At 40.3% G+C, this 15,218-nt stretch overlaps 1 protein-coding gene across 4 annotated transcripts in view; it reads right to left on the bottom strand.

Moving 5' to 3' along the window:
• The window catches only part of LOC126267417 (RNA-binding protein Raly-like), a 381,807-nt gene that overhangs the window by 66,959 nt on the left and 299,630 nt on the right, over positions 1 to 15,218 (bottom strand). For all 4 annotated transcript variants that reach the window (XM_049972649.1, XM_049972651.1, XM_049972648.1 and 1 more), the window contains exon 4: positions 2,851 to 2,929. In XM_049972649.1, the coding sequence (XP_049828606.1) occupies positions 2,851 to 2,929 (79 nt within the window). The remainder of the gene's footprint in view (positions 1 to 2,850; positions 2,930 to 15,218) is intronic.

The following is a 15,218-nucleotide window of genomic DNA, read 5'->3' as shown; positions in this document are numbered from 1 at the left end:
TCTAAATCACGTGACACATCTACAGCTAACAGCGCTTTTTCATGAGCTCCAAAATACGTCAATACAACTCTGCAATAACACCAGTATGTTTACAGCCATCGGATTTTTGGTAGGTGTTTAGTAGCAGAGTTAGATGGAAGACGCGGGAAGATTTTACACAGTACATCGCATTAAAATTGTAAAAGGGGGATGTATATAGAACTGGAAACAAGGAATGTACTTTGAAATGGGAAAACATTACACGTCTGTGGTTTTATAAGAAGAATGAGTGACTCCAAATGGACGAAATACATCTTAGGCATTCTTAACTCGAACCGAAAAGAACAGTACCATGGTAAAAAGGATTTAGGGGACTCAAGCACACAGAAAAGGTAGAAGCCCGAGAAATTTTCAAACCAGCTGAAGTGACGTTTGGGATTTTCAGAGAAAACAAATGAACTAAGGGTTTAAGCAATTAGATGAAGGCCATACTGGAGAGTGTTATAATAGCTGTAATGGTATCATAGCCCGTAAATGACTGACTGACAGAATAAGTAAGTATATGAATTCGAAGTGATCTACTAATTGCGCATTATTTATTCGTTTACATGTTGGCCATGCTCCTGTTTATCAAAGCTGAGCATTATTTTGAAGAAGGTGTTTGAAAGATCTCATTGCTAACTACCATGATCTAAAGGAATAAATTAAATACACATGTGACGCACTACGTAATTCTAGCGTCGTGATTCACAAGGAAAACGCTCTCCCCTGTGGGTAAACAAAGGACTAATACACCTAACATAACTCCTGCGGGAAGGAATGGATACAATTCTTTTCCGGTTTCGCTACTTTGTGGGGGCGTTATTTTATCAGAAACCGCCCTCCCCCTCAATACGAGGGCTACGCGGCGCCACATGAAATACAGTTTCACGCTTTGTTTCTCTCCGTTATGGGTTCTGCTCTGCCGGAGAGAGCTCGTAAGTCAGCTTGTCCGCCTCCACAGCCACGGGCTGGAGATCGGAGTCACGTGGCTGCGGGCAGAGCTAAATTCCGACACGCGTGGAAACGAGGAAACCGTTTGGCCACCGCATATACTGCCCGCAGCTGATTTTCTTCTGTCAAACACCTATAGACAAAAATGAACCCATCACCAAATGCAGTGTTACTGCGGGACAAGTTATGTGGTATGTTTCTCATCTCTGAAGTGCCTCTTAACTGTTTTGCAAACCTTCCTCCCCGAGAATTGTTAGCAGAAAAAGTCAGGCTATTATCTGGCTACACTCACTGAATTTAAGATAGAACAATATCATTTCAGTAGGCGAAATTTCTATACGAGAAGGTTCTGTGGGGCATAGAAAAACATTAAAACTCCAAAACTATCTTTAGTGATAAGGATAAATGACTATCTTAACAAAATAAGAGAAATCAGAGGTGACGTAGAAAGATTTAGAGTCTTATTTTTACCACGTTCTATTCGAGAATCGGACGCTCCAGAAGTAATCTGAAAATGGTTTACTAATCGTCTGCGAAACACCGAAACACACAATTATCAACTGCACAGTAGTCATGTAGGTGTACATATATATAGATATGTCACCATACTACGAAAAAATTTTTTCCGTATATTCTCTGTCGACCGACAGTTTCTTGCCAAAGATCTCGAGATGCACATACGGCATTGTCACGTGATAAAGTTGACGGAAACTATGAAAAGTAGTAGATGGTAAAGCGTAGAGATTGTAGCAAATATGTTTAAGTGACGCTGGCATACCTAGTTATTAGAAATTGCTGACGTTCAGGAAAAACTGGCAAACACTAAGCGGAGTTTGAAAATTCTAAATTTAATTGATTGTTTGCTTGCGTGTGCGTGTGTGTGTGTGTGTGTGTGTGTGTGTGTGTGTGTGTGTGTTTGTAAACGTAAACACGATCTGGCATCTGATCCATTCGCTTTCGCTGAGTGTCGTATAAAGTGTTGGCACACTGTCGTATTACCTTCTAGAAAATAACATCAGGAGAAGTTCTAAGATTGTGATTCGTAGTTGTGTCTCACATTCCTGTCGTTAGGAACTAAATATTATTTTGGTATTTCTGTACTGCTATAAATCATCGTATAATTTAAAAGTAATATTAGTTATATAATATAAATTATATAATTATATAAATAATTATAATTATTATAATTATATAAACAATTATATAATATTAAATAATTATACCTCAACGCTGAATACACTATAGGGCGGAACTGTATGGTCGACAAGCGTGAACTGGTTTGGTAAAATTAATTCCGGTAGATAACGCTGAAGGGTATCATGGGCCAGGTTTTCGCACGACTTCATCTTCAGTATTTCTGAATTACCTCATTTCTCATTATATATTAATGCAGGCACCCGTTTCGGTGTATATTACAGCTACTGTATTGCACACAAAACCAGTATCGTAAAACAAATCCGAAGCTCACAAGGAAATGAACAAAAAGTATCTTATCAGAAATAGAGGTAAAAATAAGCTTGTCTCCAAATTGCAGTCCAGATGAAGGAAGGTATGTTAATGTTTACTTAAAAACCTTTAAAAATAAAATTCCATAGTATTAGGATCACAACTAAAATGGAAAAGTCGTTTAGGTAATTTCTACTGTAACAGCTACTACAGTCAATTTCAAACATATTTCACTATACGTTATAAACAACGCTTTCAACTCCTGGGAACCAAAATAAATTTCCATTTTCTATGTACGCAAAATTCAAAACAAAAAGTTTTCGTATTTTAATTTAATTATTCCCGTGGAAGGGTTTACAGGTTGCTTACAATAAAAATTAAAATGCAACTTTAAAAACAAAAAGATCCTTGTGAAAATTATCCCAAACTCACCAGTCGTTGCCAGTTTTGGTAACATTTTGCCTCTTTCTACCGGTCTGGTGTGGCTTTGGCTCAGCGACCAAATTAACATCTGAAAAATACACTCTCCGTTAGAAGCAAAAAGCACAACAAAAGTGATTTTTTCGCAACAACAAAAAAATTGTGATATCTCCACTTAAATTAAATCCGAAGCTTTCAAAGTACACTCACAAAAATCATAATTGCAGTATGCTGCTATTAATCATGAGATATTAACAAAAAAAAAACAAGAATGAAAAACACAAGACTGAGAGAGACTGTGTGTGTCAGAGAGTATTCGTGTGTATGAGAAACAGAGGGGCAGGGGGTTAGGGAGGGAGTAGGAGACGGAGAAAGAGATAGAGAGGCTGTACAGTTGAGGGCGACGCAGTAGGAGACTCTCATTTTTCATATTCAAATGTGTGGCTCGCAACACAGGATGAGTGGAGGGCAAAACCTTAGTAACAGATCCTACTCTACCGTTTGTACCAACGATACAACGATATAGATGCGTAACAAAACTACCGTCAATGGAAACGAGAACGAACTTTAAACGTCCTGGAGGGGAAATTTTTAGGTAGTCCTACAAAAACGAATGTAATATCCAAACCTATGTTATTTACTACAATGAACGTACTCCCAACAAAAAATGTCATTCTGTATGTACGTTGGTATTAATACACTGTGCTAGACGTACTGATATACACGAGTGAGATGCTTTGTCACTGCTGATCTCTGGAAAAAGTCATAAAAGGCCAAATATACCGTTATTTGCTGTACGTGCAAAACATGAGCGTGCAATAATCGACAGTCGGAAGTTCTAGCTTATGCTCATGGCTCAAAGTCTAGTCGGAAATACCTGACCCGAAAATATTCGTTTTCGATAAACATTTGTGAACTGAACGCCACAGAGATTCCCTTTGATCATCTATGCGAATTATTAGTTAGGAATTCTATATTGGCAATTTGCAGAGTTCTAGACACATGTAACGTGAACGGGAAACAGACCGAACACTCGAACACTGAAAAAAAAATTATTTTCTCCAATATAACGTGGATGTCGCTCAACCACAATCAATATATGTGTATATCAGTAAAAATCAGTATAACAGGAATTATTTGCTTATACCTTATCCTGTGCTGGTCTAGATATTGGACGGCAATTAGATCGGGAGAGAATTCGTACTGTTGCGCAGTACACTGATGTGGGCAAGGAGCATTACATTTTACATTGGACAGGTATGAAATTAAATAAATGCGAGGTAATTTATGAAGAACGTGCATGCCATCTGTCATGGTTTTAATAGACCTTCTATTTCATTAACTGGCGTGCTGCGCAGAAAATTCAACGTGGCTGAAGCTTAGTTGCAAATGGAGACAATACAACGTAGGTAATTTACATAAAGCGAATTTTTTCACAGTCATAGTTGCCGCAGACAACGAGTTTTTGTTTGCGTATCGTGATATATTGAACTTATTATTATAATGAACCTAATTTTATATGTGTAGCATATCGTTTTTTTTTTCAACGAGTTTTGTGTTGAACAGTAGCTAGTAGCCTTCCTGGAGAAAACTTGTTTTGTGGCGAGTTCCACTTTTAATCCTGCCAGTGTAAGAAACTGTCAGCGGCGGTACCTGACCAGCTATACTGAAGCGCCAAAGAAACTGGTGTGGTCAAGCTCATTCACGTACAGAGATATGTAAACAGGCAGAATACAGCGCTGCGGTCGGCAACGCCTCTTGTATAACACAACAAGCGTGTGACGCAGTTGTTAGATCGATTACTGCTGCTACAGTGGCAGGTTATCAAGACTTCAGTGAGTTTGAACGTGGAGTTACAGTCGGCGCTCGAGTGATAGGACACAGCATCTTCGAGGCAACGACGAAGTGCGGATTTTCCCCTACGACCGCTTCACGAGTGTACCGTGAATATAAGGACCCTGGTAAAATACCAAGTCTCCGACATCGCCGAGGCCCGAAAGAAGATCCTCAAAGAATGAGACCGACGACGACTGCAGAGAATCGTTTAACGTGACAGAACTGCAACCCTTCCCCATATTGCTGCAGATTTCAGTGCTGGGCCATCACAAGTGTCAGCGTGCGAACCATTCAACGAAAAATTATCGTTATGGGCTTTCGGAGCCCAAGGCCTACTCGTGTGCCCCTGATGACTGCACGACACAAAGTTTTACTCTTCGCCTGGGCGTATCATAACCGACATTGGACCGTTGATGACTGGAAACATGTTGCCTATTCGGACGAGTCTTGTTACAAATTGTATCTTGCAGATTGACGTGAACGGGTATGGAGACAACCTCATGAACCCATGGATCCTGCATATCAGCAGGTAACTGTTCAAGCTGGTGGAGGCTCTGTAATTGTGTGGGGCGTGTGCAGTTGGAGTGATATCGGAACCCTTATAAGTGTAGATACGACTCTAATAGGTGACACGTACGTAAGCATCGTGTCTGACCACCTGCATCCATTCATGTCCATTATGCATTCCAAAGGTCTTGGGCAATTCCAGCAGGACAATGCGACATCCCACACGTCCAAAATTACTACAGGGTGGCTCTAGGGAGCTTGAACACTTCCGCTGACCGCTAAACTCACCACACATGAGTATTAGTGGGCATATCTGGGATGCCTTGTAACGTGTTGCTCGGGAGAGATCTTCACTCCTCGTAGTCTTAGGATTTATGTGCAGCCCTGCAGAAGTCATGGTGTCAATTCCCTGCAGCACTACTTCAGTCATTAGTCGAATCCATGCCACGTCCTGATGCGGCTCTACACGATAATAGGCACGTTCACCAGTTTCTTTGGCTCTTGAGTGTAGAAGAGTGACGGCTAAGTTCGTTTTCCCCAAATTGAACGTTAAGATTATGAACTAAATTCCACAACTTTGCGCCAAGCGTCACCGAATGGGACACGTGGCATTTTTTGATATTGTTGCTTCTGTTGCGCCGTAAGATTGGGAACCGCAGCTGCTAAGTATTTAACTATGGCGGAAAAGAGCTTTCCTTTGTTATTTCGTCCACAACCATGTTCTCTGTTTGTGAACTGTAAGGTATCGTAGCTTGGTATCCCTGGTGTTATAACTACCCGACTCAAGTGGAGGTAAACCATACAACTTACCAAGATAAAGCTTTGAAGAGAAAGCTACAGAAAAAAATTTATAAACTAAAAACAGCTAATTTGAGTCAAAATAATAGCACTGATGAAAATTTATTGGGTTTCAGACATGGTGATAGCATTAAGATACTGCGACGTTTCGACTACTGTCACGCTCATCATCTTTTGCGAAGATACTCGTCGAAACGTCGCGGTATCTTAAAGCTGCCATCTAGCTGTAAGCCCGGGAAGTTTTCGTCAGAGACATTTTCAACGCCGGGAATTCTACATTCGCAAAATAGCGACTGAGTAAATAGCTTTTGTTTCCCGTAACAAAGAAATATATTGGATGATCCGGATTTGAATAGATGGTGCAAAACCTAGACAGCAGCCGACAGAACTAAGCAATGCATCCCCTAGTATCAGCATCTCAGTTTTCCGTTACCGTCAACTACTCCGAACGTGAGTGCTTTTAAATGGGTAATTTTACGGAATCAGACACAAAAGTTCAACTGTAAAAGGCTTAACAGGGCATGAGGGAAACCAAGTAATAACAAGTTATACTCTTTACCAAAGAAAAGAACACGTGAGCCTACGATTTGTGATAAATGAAACGTCAATGGCATCTCCATTTTTAAAGGATAATCTTCCTGAGTTGACCTCAGTGTGATATCGCATTCTACTTCTCAACGGATTCGATGTGTACCGCCAGAAAGGCACAAGAGTGTTCTTTTTTCTGCCTTTTCATCAATGATCCCAAATTTTGTTTGCGTATCATAGATATGTTGCTTTAGAAATCGTATTTTACACCGTCTGTTCAGAAATTTCAGAACTGATTTCATTCCTGCAAACAACAAATGTGCACTCTATCGAGTCAGTTGTGAGCAGGTAGTGTTAAGTAGTGAACGTGCGACCGCAGTGTGCCAAAGCTGTTGCGTCAGAAATCGCAGTCGACTAACATCTAAAAATCAAGTGTTCAACACATGCTCCAGAAAGTCTTCTAGAAGAGAAAAATGTGTGCATGTTTTGTGCCACACAATTTTGCTCTCAGAAAGAATCAACGACATATGGTGGAGGCTTGCCATGATTTGACTGAAATACAAAACACGGACACTTCTATTTTTATAAAAAAATCATCACGTGTGACGAGACTTTGCGGTATCAGTCTATCAATACGAGCATTCCACAAAACCAGAGAGTACTGAAATCCACAAGAAGTGTCAACGCTTTCATCACTTAGCCGACATTTATGCGAATTTGGTGCGTAGTTAACCAACGTTACGAAGAAGGATTTTTCTGATGGCAGTATCACGATTTATGTAGAACACTTAAATCACTAAATCACCATCTTATCTTTCCTCTATGTTTCGCTAATCCAGTTTCACAACTTTTTGTAATGACCATGTAGAGTCCTTCATGTTCATTTGGAAAGAAAGAATGTCGACTAATATGAAAGGTGTAACAGATTCTGGTTGCATTCTGATTTGGCAATGGCCTTCCCAGTTGAATATTATAAATCCGGATCGATAAGAAGAATGTGTGATTGAAGACATGATGGGACAGCTTGGCTCAGAAAATTTATCATGTGTTTCACTTTAACAACTAAGCCACTGTTTAACGCCGGCTTCCTTCATTTAATATAAAACATTCTGAGCTGTTAGTTTGCGTTCTTTTTAGTTTAATTCCGCCTTTTGACACCATCCAGAAGAGCAGACGCTTTATGTTCGTTCCCGTTTCCACTGGCCATAGTTTTATTACACATATCATTGAATCTTTGATAGAAATGGTAGACTACAATCTGTTACTCAAGTTTAGTCATCCATTCATCCCGTATTGCGAGCCACACATTGGAGTATGAATAATGAGCATCTCATACGTCGTCACCTTCAACTGTACTTAGAAAATGTAGACTCTCTATCTCTTTTTGTAGGAAACTAGTCATAGCATATATATCCCTTTTGTGTTGCAGGCCGATTTCGCGCTTGTATCGACTTTGTATCCGTTCAGTTGTCGTTGTTCCTATTCTGTATGAAAGCATTTTCGTCTGACTGTCAGTGGCCATGTTGACATAAAATCCCAAGTATTAATGACAAATATAACACTGCAGTGTGTATGTTTACTTTTCTTCCTCTTAAGTCTACATTTCATGGAGCGGTCATTCTTGCCTGTTGCAACTCCACAGTTCTCTATAGTGTGTCGTTGATCGTCCTCGATGTCTTCCACTCGGCATCGAATCCAGCAGTGCTTTGAGAAGTCAGGTATTTTCCATTCTTTCTAAGTGGTCCGGCCGCTTCTGCCCATTATGCAATATTTTAATATATAATGGAGTCTATATATGATTATTTCTAAATATCGTCACTTCCTATTTAACCCATCCTCGTGCATGCCTTATCACTCCTCAGAAATCTCTTTTCCGTTGAATGCAGTTTACTCAATTGCCACGGCTTCGCTGTCATTAAGAAGTGTGGGTAAATCCACTTTCACCTCTTTTCCTAACTTTATTTTAAAAAATTCTATGGGCTGCATTACATACAATATGAAATTTGGTAACGGTTTGCTCAATGTCTTTTCCATTATAATAATACAGTATATGTCACAACCAAGATATTTAGTGACTACCAGCATGCTGGAGTAACTTGGGTCAGCAACTTCTGTGAATCAAGGGAACGATAAACCAATCCAAGTTTCAAATATTTTATTTTTCATTCCATGACTAGTTTCCGTCCGAGACCCAATTTAAAAAGGACACAAAAAAGTCGAAAATGTGATTTTCGACTTTGTCATGTTGATTTGATAATGGGTCTCGGCCCGAAACTAGTCTTTACTGCTTTTCTCCAAATGCCACAAGCCTAACACCTGTATTTGCTAACAGCTATACATATAACTTAACCCCTGTGCTCTGATAAAATTCGTATTTATATACAAACTCTTTACTACTAAAATTAGCTGTGGTGACAGTCCTTGTTTCCCCCGTCTGACAATTTTATTCGATGTAACCTGTCAAACGTCTTATAAAATATATCAAAGTGAAATGCGTTTCTCAATTCTTTGCTCTACTGTATTCGACGAGCTGTCGCCTGGTGAAGACATTATCCACGCAAGATCTCCCTTTTCTAAATCTGCTTTGCTCTTCTGCTGGTAGACAATCTGCAGACATTTTTCATCAGTTATTTATTATTTTAGCAATGATTTTATATCCTACATTCATGAGACTAATTCCTCTTAAGTATATGGATTTTGAACTGGATGCGTTGACCAAGAGAGAGATATTTGGCTATTTCCCCAAAATTTATTGACTAATGTAAAATTCTTAGTTTGAATACTATACAACTTTATAAGTAGCATATTAACTCCAGGCGCCGTACTGTTGTTTGGTAATCTTAATACTGTGTCTAATTCTTTAAATGATGTAGGATCTACTGCTGGAAGTTTATTTCAGTGACAGCTGTCTGTTTCTGTTTCATTTACTTCATTGCACCACAACTGTTTCTAATGTTTTAACTATTCTTTTAACTTATTACGTTTATTGTTGTAGTATACTTTATCTGATTTATTTGTGTGCTTAATCAGTTTATTCCCAAATAGCTGCCTCCCACGTACATCATGTTCTGCCTAAGTTATAAACTGAAAACATGCCTCCTCATGAGCCTTTCTGGTTAGTCTCTTGACGGTTGTTCTTTTTTTCTTTATATACATTATAGGATATATCTACTTTAGTTTGTAAGTATAGATTGTATGCTTTCCACTTGTCTTCAACTGCTACTTTTACTTCTTTCTTCCATACTCTCAAACACTTTTTCTTTCTAAACTCTCTCTTTGTCCTAAAATTTCATTCCCATTTTCATACATTGGCTGTATTATAGTCTCCCAAACTTTATTTACAACTTTGCCAGTGAATGTTTCGTTAGGTACTGCGTGAGTCTATTTTGATACAGCGTTCTTAAACTTTCTTCTTGTAGGAAACACATTTACACACTTCTTCATTTTCTTGTTTGTGTTTTGAATTATTCTTCGTCCATTTTGCGATTATTCTACTGTCCAAAATTACGAAATAGTTCCCCGAATATATATGTTACATTATATATTATACATTGTATAATTGTTACATTATTGATGATGTACAACTTCTACTACTCCAAGTCAACTTATCAATATCTTTCTCAGAAATATAGGTACTTGTTAATTTCAGCAGATTGCTAACTTCCGCCTCCGTTCTGATTTATTATTACGTTGCTTATTACCAGAGACGTACAAATAATTGGGAATGGTGGTAGAGAATGGTTTAATTAGGAAAAGGAGCATGCTGCTGGATTTTCCTATCAAAAAACCATTTCGTTCAAAACACATTTTCCTTAATTTTGCACAAAGTTCAAAATGTCCTGTTCACATCATTGACAATTATCCGACCGTTAATGTTACAACCAATATTATATCTAGGAAGCACAAAATTTTGAAAAAGCTGGTACTGTTATAGGTGTAATTCGTTATACGAAGAACTGAATACTTAAGCATTTTAAACAAATAAGAAAATTAAATACTTAAAACTCATTACAATATATTAAAGCCTTAAGATTAGAAAGAAATAAAATTCTTTCAAATGTCTCTAAAATACTATTTTGTCAATATTGCTTGATAACGATTTATTAATTAATGAAAAAAGTTCTCTATCGTCATTTCTTCCAAGGACTTTGAACTTCCAGACGGTACATCACATACTTCCTTCCTCTGGCAGAAAATACAACGCTGTGGGGTGAAAAAGCAACACTCGACGTGGCATGGAGTCAAAAAGTCGCTGGAATTCCCCTACAGAAATAATGAGCCTAGATCCTCACAGGCGTCAACAGCTGCCAAAGCGTTGCCGCTGCAGGATTATGTGCACGAATTGACCTCTCGATTATGTCCCATTAATGATCGATATGTTTCAAATCCGGCGATAAGGACTGCCAAATCGTTCGATTGACTTGTCCACTATGTTCTTCAAACCATCGCGAACAATTGTCATCCGATGACGTGTCCATTATCATCCATAAATATTCCATCGTTGTTTGGTAATTTGAAGTCAATTAACAGCTGCAACTGATAATGACCTTTGGTTTGTAGGGCGCTCAATCACGTAGTTATCGGCGCCCGTACAAATTCCCAATCTTTTCACTGTCCAGTTTCGCCGCTTTTCCTGAATGATGATGAAATCATGAGGACAACAAAAGCACCCAGACCCCAGGCGAGGAAAATCACGATCCGGACGGGAATCAAGTCCCAGCCCCCGTGATCCAGAGACAGCAACGCGAGTGCAATTTGTCTCCAAGCAGCTGATCATAATTATTTCAACTCTATGATCAGTTCAGTTGACCGCAGGACCCAGTCCATTCCATGTACACACAGCCCACACCATTAAGTAGCCACCACCAACTTGGCAACCGCTGTCCATGACGTCCTGGGATCCAAGCCACACTCAAAACCTGGCATCAGCTGTTAGCAGCTGCAAACGGCACCACGGTTTTCCAGTCGTCTAGTGTGCAACCGATGTGACCACGACCCCAGAGGAGGCGCTGCAGGCGATGTCGTGCTGTTAGCAAAGGTACTCGCATCGGTCGCCCATAAACGCCAAATGTCACCGTTCTGTCCTAACGGAGACGTTCGTCGTACGTCCCACATTGATTTCTGCGGTCACGCAATGTTCCTTGTCTGTTAGCACTGACAACTCTACACAAAGCCGCTGCTCTCGGTAGTTAGGTCAAGACCGTAGACCACTGCGTTGTCCTTGGAGGGAGGTGGTGCCTAGAATTAGGCATTGTCAGCACACTCTTGACGCTGTGAATCTTGGAATACTAAATCTCCAAATGATTTGTGAAATGGAATGTCCCATGCACCTAACTCCAACTACCATTCCGCATTCAGAGCCTGTTAATTCCTGTCGGGTGGCCGCAGTGACGTCGGAAAACTTTTCACATCAATACCTGTGTACAAATGGCACTTCCGATAGTGCACTACCCTGTTATATTTTGTGTATGCGATACTACCGCGATCTGTGTATAAGCTGATCGCTTTCGCATCACTTTTGTTACCTCAGTGTATACGCCTTCGAGCCATAAAAACCAGAGGCAGTGTCATGATGGCGCGCTCTGGCGGATTCGGTTAATCGAGTCGTGAATAAATGTTTATCCATAGTTTCTTCTTGGCTGGGTCCGTAGCGCACATAAGGTGAAAATATGACATTTTCAATCAGCTGGTACAAGGTTAGGTGCAAACTCAGTTATTTAACTCGTGATGATTTCATTGATTCTCTACGAGCTCATTTCGGAGGAATAGTACACTTACGCCCATGTATTTTCTTCATGTGATATTACATTATATCGTTTACGTCTAAGTGGAATGACGTCCATAAAGCATCTTGGAGCACGTTTTCTGTCTGGTCATATGTCGTTACTATAAATCACGTCGTTCTCTTGTATTGGACTTTCAGTGACCTTATATAGCACTTGTTGGCAGTTGTTCAACAATTTTGGTTCTAGCGATGCTTTATGTTTGCACAGGAAATAATAGCGCCGAAGTTCAGGCATGGTGATTGAGTTTCAGTGATTCTAAATCTATAGTTATATGAAGCTTAAGGTTATCCATTGTTTTTATGTACTGTGTCATTTTTATACTTTTAATTTTCTATCATTTCAATTATGTTTTCTTAGTCGCTTTTACATATCAGATCTGTTTGTTCGTTCAGGATTATGTCAATTTTTTTTCGTGAATGTGTAAATTTCCAGATCTTTCAAAATGTTCATACCTTGGCCTTTCGGTATTTGATGTAGAACCTGCAAAGCATTTTCGATTTGTTATGCCTTATAATTTTGGCATGGGTGTACGTCAAAACGTGGTTGGTTACATTGGCAGTTTCTCGTATGGCCTTTAAATCTGATTCCAAAGCTTCTGTTCGTCCAATATACTCCAATAATTTAATGCGTACTCTCTCTCGTTCCTACAACCACGTATTCGCACGTAACTCTTTCTCATATTCACTTTTCTGCTACAGAGTTCCACTCAACCATGATAATTAGATTTTCAAGTCGCTGTGTAAACCGTTCAGCGTTATATACTTCTGTCTCTTCACTTTCTGTTTGATTAGCTGACGAGTCTGTTGAGAATAAGCCTACGTCTGTACAGTTCACATTAACTTACTCTACCACATTTTTTTCCTTTTCTGTTGCTGCTGACATAACTAGACATTCATCCGACCAGAAATGCCTCAATGCAATTAGAATTATATTAATACCGTCAGATGCTCACGGGCGTTGATATATGTCAACGGGGATAGGTGAAAATGTATGCTCCGACCGGGACTCGAACCCGGGATCTCCTGCTTGCATGGTAAATGCTCTGTCCATCTGAGCCACCGAGGGCACACTGGATTATGCGACTGCATGGACTATCTTGCGCACGCCTTACGCGAGACACATTCTCACCAGGTACATGCACACACTACGTCCGTAGTGTCCCACCCCAACGCACTCATTGCTCGTGGAAGACATTCTTTTCAAGTCCAGTAAGAGTTCGGGGAATATGCGTGCATCTGCACAGGAGAAGAAGGTCATGGCCGGTATTGGCAGAACTATATATTTATATGGATATGGTGTCTGTTCTTTCGGACATGTCTCTTAAGGAGGGGTTGTAACGATCTTCCCAACGTGTGACTCGTCCGCGGTGACTATTGGTACAGCATTGGTTAAATTTGAGGTCAATGCGACATCGGTACTGCACCTTACACGTCGCAAAAGCTTCTGAGCTCTGGCGTTTTTCGTATGCGTCGACACCTTGCTTTGTGAAGCATTGTGGAGCCCGAGGTTGGTGTCACCTGCCGTCACGCCTTAGCATCATTACAGAGGAAGGTTGTAGACACCTTTGAGCGAAATTTCAAACTTATATGTCGCAATGGGAGTCAGTCACGGGGTTTCGAGGAAGTGGTCTTTTAACTTTGTTCCCCATTGTATATCCAGCGATTACACGAACACAGAACTGCGCTTAATCGTCACTCACACGTAATAACACACGACGATAGACTGAAATGAGACACGGTCCACGTGTGCAGTTACATTTTACTGCAAAAATAGTCTGTTCGACGAGCCAAACAGAAGACTAAATCTTAGCAACGAAAACACTGTTTCTTTAGCTAGATTATGTTATTACTACTTGAAATCTGGTGGACACAGGTGCTCCAACACCGGGCAGACGCTACTGATACCTCATAATGTTGGATATGTCCGACTGGTCCAACTTTTTCACAGAATAAAACCCTCAGGCTTAGCGCATACGTGCAAAGCGATAGAAGTGCCCGTGGCGTCAAGTTAAGTGACGCAAGAAAACAAAGTACGCTCACTTGCACATTTTTTTGCCCAGCGAGCTACATTTATTGTTTTCCACTAATTCCAATATATTACAAACAGAAACAGCTTCATCTGCAGTCCCTCAGTGTGATGTTACATATCTGCATATGTACCGGGTGATCAAAAAGTCAGTATAAATTTGAAAACCTAATAAACAACGGAATAATGTAGATAGAGAGGTACAAATTGACACACATGCTTGGAATGACATGGGGTTTTATTAGAACCTAAAAAAAGTTCACAAAATGTCCGACAGATGGCGCTGGACAGCAAAACGCAGTAACTGCTACCGTGACGAGTGAGAGGTACGCCGATATGTTACAGAATCGCATAGTCCCCAGCCTGGCTGAAAAACACCTGCTGGAACGTACGACGTTTATGCAGGATGGAGCTCCACCCCATATAGCTAGACGCTACAGAATCGCATAGTCTCCAGCCTGGCTGAAAAACACCTGCTGGAACGTACGACGTTTATGCAGGATGGAGCTCCACCCCATATAGCTAGACGCGTGAAAGATCTCTTGCCCGCGTCGTTTGGTGATGATCGCGTGCTCAGTCGCCACTTTCGTCGTGCTTGGCCTGTCAGGTCTCCAGACCTAAGTCCGTGCGATTATTGGCTTTGGGGTTTACCTGAAGTCACAAGTGTATCGTGATCGACCGGCACCTCTCGGGATGCTGAAAGACGACATCCGACGCCAATGCCTTACCGTAACTCTGGACATGCTTTACAGTGCTGTTCACAAGATTATTCATCGACTACAGCTATTGATGAGGAATGATGGTGGCCATATTGAGCATTTCCAGTAAAGAACATCAACTTTGCTTTGTCTTAATTTGTTGTGCTACTTATTGTTATTCTGATTAGATGAAGCGCCATCT

The sequence above is a fragment of the Schistocerca gregaria genome, chromosome 4 (genome assembly GCF_023897955.1).
Source record: "Schistocerca gregaria isolate iqSchGreg1 chromosome 4, iqSchGreg1.2, whole genome shotgun sequence".
Taxonomy (NCBI): Eukaryota; Metazoa; Arthropoda; class Insecta; order Orthoptera; family Acrididae; genus Schistocerca; species Schistocerca gregaria.
This window is presented reverse-complemented; position numbering and strand designations above follow the sequence as displayed.